This window comes from Poecilia reticulata, linkage group LG19, assembly GCF_000633615.1.
Source record: "Poecilia reticulata strain Guanapo linkage group LG19, Guppy_female_1.0+MT, whole genome shotgun sequence".
Classification (NCBI taxonomy): Eukaryota; Metazoa; Chordata; class Actinopteri; order Cyprinodontiformes; family Poeciliidae; genus Poecilia; species Poecilia reticulata.
The window spans coordinates 4,864,598-4,870,624 of record NC_024349.1 but is presented as its reverse complement, the minus strand read 5'-3'; the positions used below and the strand labels follow the sequence as shown (position 1 = coordinate 4,870,624).

The window sequence follows — 6,027 nt, the reverse complement described above, 5'->3', positions numbered from 1 at the left end:
AAATTTAGTCTGATTTAACTTCAGACAGTGGAAAAAAATATATATAATCTTTAAATGTCTGGTTTTTACTGTAGACATTTTCCACATTTAAGTTTTTAATCTAACATTTGATTAATCATTACGAAACAGCAGTTTAAATATCAATGACTTTCAAGGAAGAAATCAAGCACTTTCCAAACCTTGGAAACACTGAATTGAAATCCAAGTAGTTTTATTAATTCAATGAAAGTTGTAAAAACATAAATATATTTTATCTCACTAAATTTTCCTGCTTTTATCAAACAGATTTCTATGAAAACTGGAGACGTTTGTTCAAATTAAACTTAAACAGAAAAATGAAGTTTTTGGTTTCAGCTGCAGGTCTTTAAAACAAAGCAGATCTTTAAGGATGTTTTTACTCCCAAAAACTAAAGACAATAATATTTTGCATGTTTTTATTGTTTACAAAAGACCAACATAAATACATAAAGGATGCTGTGAGATATTGCTGGATTTAATGACCTCTGTAACAGATCACCTTTACAAAACCATGGAATAAAAGCACATTAAATAAAACAAACAATAATAACACTTCAGTATAAAGCAGCTAAACCTCAACATGTTATGATGAAGATGAGGAGGAGGAAGAGGAGGAGCGCGTTCAGCCCTTTAAAACAAACCCACCGGGGAGGCGTTTGATTCCCACGATCGCAGCGCTCCCAACTTCTGGGAGTTTTTAACGAAGAAGTGAAACGAGGGAAGAAGAAGACAAAGACACCCCCGCCCTTCCTCACAGGCGCCATCATCATCATCATCATCAGCAGCTTCTTGTAGTGGGTCCACAACTCGACTTGGTGACGCTCCTAAAAAAAGCTGCACATTATCGCTTAGATTTCTGTTTATTTTACGCAAACGACCGTCTGTTCCGAGAGCGAAGCCGTTACGGCGAGAGGAAGGGAGAGACGGGAATAAAAATGGGAGCATGATGGGAATCAGGAAACAGCGGGCAATAAACATCTACTCCACAGTTTCTAAAAAAAAAAAAAAAAGAAAAAAATCCCCAAACTTTGAATAAAATCCTGCATGAAAACAACAGGAGAACCAGGAGCTGCTTCCTATTGAACCTCCAACCATACAGCTGGGCTTAATAACGGTTTATGTATATATTTATATAAATGGATCCATAGAGATGTGACCTCGTATAAACACCTGGTCATAAACACAGCCATGGAGCTACAGCAATGGAGGCGAGGGCCCCCAGGGGCCCCGGCTGTGGCGGCCGAACGTCTCCTGAGAGGCGTACACCATGTACAGGAAGCCGTCCTGGTCCTTCTCGCGCTCGTACACCTCAGAGATGGGCGCCGACACGGACACCATGCTGTGGCCGTTGACCAGCAGGTAGAAGGCCTGGTTGGAGTTCAGCTGGAGGCGCCTCCTGGTGGGCAGACAGAGACATGACAGCAGAAAACTGATGAGAAAAAGGAAGGTTTCATCAGCATACAGTGTCTTTCTCATCTTTCCTTCTTTTGTTTTTCTATTTTTCCTTTTTTGTTTTCCCTTCTCTAATTTCAGGTCCCATCAACATGTCGACTTTTCCATCAAACCTTTACCTGCATGTGTTGAAGTCACTGCTGATTTTTTAAAGGTGTGCTTCCCTGAACAGGTGAGGATCGGTCCAAAGCCCACATAAACATGTTCATTACATTTTTTTCACTAAATCATTCCTGGATAATGAGATTCTGCTCAGTTCTGCCCATTTTCTGCTGTTTTAGGGATCTGCCTCTAAAAAAAGTAGAGTTTTCAGATGGTTGATTGATATACGGCACATTACTAAAGTATTTCATGGTGATCAGTTCTCTGACGCTACTTTAGAAATATTTAAAAGGAATTTTGAAATATGTTTTCCTCTTTAAACCTTTTCAAAATGGCTGAATACAAACACGTGCAATACTTAAGATTTTTCTTTGCCAAGAATCTGTTTCTTTCCACTTCATAGTTTCAGGCTAAATTATGAAACTCCATCATAACGGACTTGTTAGAGACACTGACAACCAGCATATAGGTGCAGGTTTGGGAACTTTAAAGCATTTCAGGCCCTAAATCCATCAGATTTTGCTTAAAAGCAACATAAAAAGGAAAATAAAGCAACAAAAGAATTGGATAAAAGGTGAAAACAGAAAGGACTGAAGCAGGAAGTGCTGATTAAATGTTTATACCGGATGATCTTGATGAGTTCGCTCATGTTGACATGGTCCGGTACCAGGAACTTGGTTTTATCCAGGATGGGCAGCTGCTTTTCTCCTGTATATCGCTCAATGATGACCTGCAGGAGCAGAAAACAGGAAACAATCATATTCATTCTGGATTCTCCAGCAGTTAACCTGCAGTCAGACCCAGTGGGCCAGAAACAACCAGAACACTTTAAATAGATCTGAGTTTGTGCAGAAACCAAAGGAATGCGGCTGCAGATCCATTAAAAATATTCTTATTTCTACTAAAACATTTAAAATCAGAAGCCAGAAGATGTTGTCCGTTTTCATTTCACTGAAATGCAGAAGCTGTGTGAACCTCTGACCCAGCTGACTCTATTAATGCAGCAGATAATTATTTAACAGCAGATACTAAAACATAACTTGACACAAAGTTACAATTAAAAAAAACTGAAAAATTCCGGAAAAAAATTATTTTTTCAACTAAATTTACCAATATTTATCACATATTTATACTTCTTGTGTTAAATCATGCATATTTGGAACATAGAAACATAATATTTTTTAGTTATTCAAGATGGCTGCCATGGGTGGAAATACATTTTGCAGTAAAACTCCCAATTAGATGAGTGTGTTTGTTGTCAAATCACAGCCTACATATTTTGAACCTTAAAAATCAGATATATTTTCCTTTTTCTGCTGAACATTTTTCAAAATGGCCGCCAGGGTCGTAATGGAGTTGTGGCTGTTTGCCATGAAAGTGGGCATTAGTTATCGTCAGAACACAGCTAACCAAAAAGTTAGCTTCGCTAACCGCTAATCCAAACACAAGAAGAATCTTAGCTCCGCTAAAAACATAAATGCTTATCATTTACATGAGCTAATATTAAACTGTTAAAAGCATTAAAAAAAATTGCAGATGGTAATTCTAAACTTCTAAATACGTAAAACAATTAGCAGAAGCTAATGCTAAACAGAAAAAGTAAGTTAATGTTAAACCACTAAAAACATTTTTTTTTTTAAATCGCAGAAGCTGATGTTAGACCAATGAACACAAAAACTAGCAGAAGCTAAAGCTAAATTAAAGAAAAATAGCTGGCAGTGTAAGGAAGCAAACATCTCGTTTGGTTTCTTCTTCTCTCTGCCTTGTCATCACCATTTTAATCTGCAAACTCTATTTTTCTGAGTATTGCGATTCATGTCCAGTTGCTTCTCTAAAGTCGTTGCTTTCGTTTGGTTGCACTGTGACAGAATGCGGAAAACTTCAATGAGTCAGTATTTCTGAAAACTGACCAGAACGCAGAGAAGGAAAGCAAGAATTACTCTGAATGGACAGAAGTCCATCCAGCTCGATCTCGTTGTGAGAGGATTTTTATTTTTAAACTCTGGATTAATCCAAGTTTCGCTCAGGGTTTGTTTGGAACGTGAGCCGCCGCCTCGTCTTCATGGTGTTTTGTTACAGCGACGCAGCTCTTCTGCCTCCGCTGTGACCCGGCAGGTTCTAACCGCAGGACCCAACAGGAAGCAGAGATGGAGGGGCGGGGAGCGCCGCTGCAGGCAGCAGATGGACAGCAGAGCTGATACTCTATCTGCTGATGATACGACGAGTCGCTGCAGCACAAAGTGAGCTTCTGCTTTCTGGTGGCTTAGCAAGAATCGACCTCATGGATGAATTAAATAATGTTTACTCTGTTATTGATTAATCTATTGATTATTCTGCCGATTAATCATAAGAAAAAGGGAGATATTTCCTTTTAACCTATTTGTGCAATATTAGAAATACATTAATGGATGCAAATAAACAATCCAATCCTTTTTTGATAAAACATTATGTTTCTTAAAATCCACTCCTTTAGTGGCTCATTTGTAGCAAAGGATGAATCTTCAGTTTAAAAAATGCCATTTACCTTTTCTGCTATAAAGTATCTGGGTGATCTATGATTAGTTTATTAATTAACTAATTAATAGTTGGGAAGTAAAAGTTTCTAAATACAAGATTTGCTTTACTGAATTCAAACTGACTGAAGCTAAAAATGCCACTAGGAGAAAAACATATTTACCAACAAGGAGTTTTTAATATTAAATGTTTGTACAGTTTTGGCTTAATTACTGCTCTGAGTGTGTTGTTCTTTCATTAAATGGCCCTTTTATGAGTTAACGATTAATAGATAACTGAATTAGTTGATGATTATTTCAATTGTTGATTAATCACAATTATTTGTTTCAGCCCTAAAATAAACTATCACTTTGATTAGTTCCACTTTTCTGGTTGCTCCGTAAATTTCGCCGCACTTCTTCTCCTGCACACTTTGTGCCATTTTCACCATTTAACGTTTATGCTATTCAGCATGCTCTCCTGATGACGGATATATCTCTTGGTATTCATAACCTTCATACTTTTTATAATATCCAGCTTTTGATGCATTTTTCACCCACAGAAACGGGGGAAACAGCGACATCCTGTGGCAGAATTGAGAACAACACTATAAAATGTCTTGTGTTTCTCAGTTCATGACGGCTGCAAAAGCTTTTGCCTTTTTCAGCATCTTCATAGGAAATGCACACTTTCTAGGTTATTTTGATCTGCAGCAGTTTCCGGAAGCTCTGATAAATAAAAGAGGAGAAAAACAGAAACCTGTCAGACAGACAGAGGAGAGCGAAGGTGATCGCCCAGGAAGTGTGCGGTCGGTGAAGCTTTTGCTGCAGGAAGCGTCTCGTCTTCCTGTGAGCGTTTTAAAAAGAAAAAACAAAAAAACCCAGACACTAGTTTCAGTTTTACTTTGTCAGCTGAACTCACAGGAATCTTGTTGGGGTGCTGCTCCTGGATCAGTCTGACATCTTCTACTCGCTGCTCTGTTGGGCGAGAAAACAGGAAAGAAGCACCAGAATGAGCCGTTAGCAGAGAGGAGGAGGGGAAATCCAAACATGTTGTTCTGCATCATAATAAACAGCAAACTGGTTCAACAGGTTTACGCTACAATTTAAATGTGATGTTTGCAAATCCAATATTTAAACTGGTGCCAACATGGCAGCAGGAGGCCGAGCTCAGCAGAGAGGCTGACATGTTTATGGCAACAAGAGAGCAAACCTGCAAAACTGCAGGAAGGAGGATCGATTCCTGCAAGACGGAGGGAACTGCTGGCAGAACTACTTTATTAAGGCTGGAGCGATTAATTGATCATTGAAATAACCAACTCATTTAGAAATCAATTAATCATTAACTGAAGTATTTAAACTCAAAAAAGGCAATTTTCTAAAAAAAAAACAACATACTCAGAGCAGAAATCAAGCCAAAACTGAACCAAAGATGTTTTCATTTTGCATTTCAGATAAAAACAGTTTGCACCTTTTAAGAAGGTTTTTCTATCCAATTATTGAATCAGTTAATTTAAAAAATAATCAGCAGATCAGCCTGAGCATGTTGATTTTAGAAGGACATTTTTAGCTGCTACATGTGATCAAATATTCACGCAGGAGTGTTATCATTACATTTTAGGCATTAAAATATTAATTTTCTTATTTAAAAACGAATTGAACCATTTGCTTACTTACATTTTTATTACATTGTATAAAATAAGATTAAGCGATTTGGTGAAAAATCCACAGAACGTGCCAATTTTTTTTTTTTTTTTTACATTTTTACTTTTACAACTAATCAGTTAATAACTAAAATAATTGTTAGTTGCAGCCCTGCACCCAATCTCTCAAACTTTAAAATCTCCTTTTGTTTAAAGGTAAAATAATTAAAGGAAAAGATTAAACAGAAATCTGAATTAAAACTCAAATTAGAGCAGTGGATCCCAAACCGTTTCTCCTGGGCCCCCCAGTGGATCCCAAA

The 6,027-nt window shown here is 37.5% G+C and overlaps 1 protein-coding gene across 1 annotated transcript in view; it reads right to left on the bottom strand.

Annotated features, from left to right (window-relative positions):
• Positions 1 to 194: 194 nt before the first annotated feature.
• Positions 195 to 6,027, bottom strand: part of map1lc3b (microtubule-associated protein 1 light chain 3 beta) — a 12,740-nt gene continuing 6,907 nt past the window's right edge. Inside the window, exons 2-4 of the mRNA XM_008436547.2 lie at positions 4,987 to 5,042; positions 2,196 to 2,302; positions 195 to 1,414 (exon numbers count right to left, since the gene is read on the bottom strand). Coding sequence (XP_008434769.1) covers positions 1,213 to 1,414; positions 2,196 to 2,302; positions 4,987 to 5,042 — 365 coding nt within the window. The 3' untranslated portion in view covers positions 195 to 1,212. The remainder of the gene's footprint in view (positions 1,415 to 2,195; positions 2,303 to 4,986; positions 5,043 to 6,027) is intronic.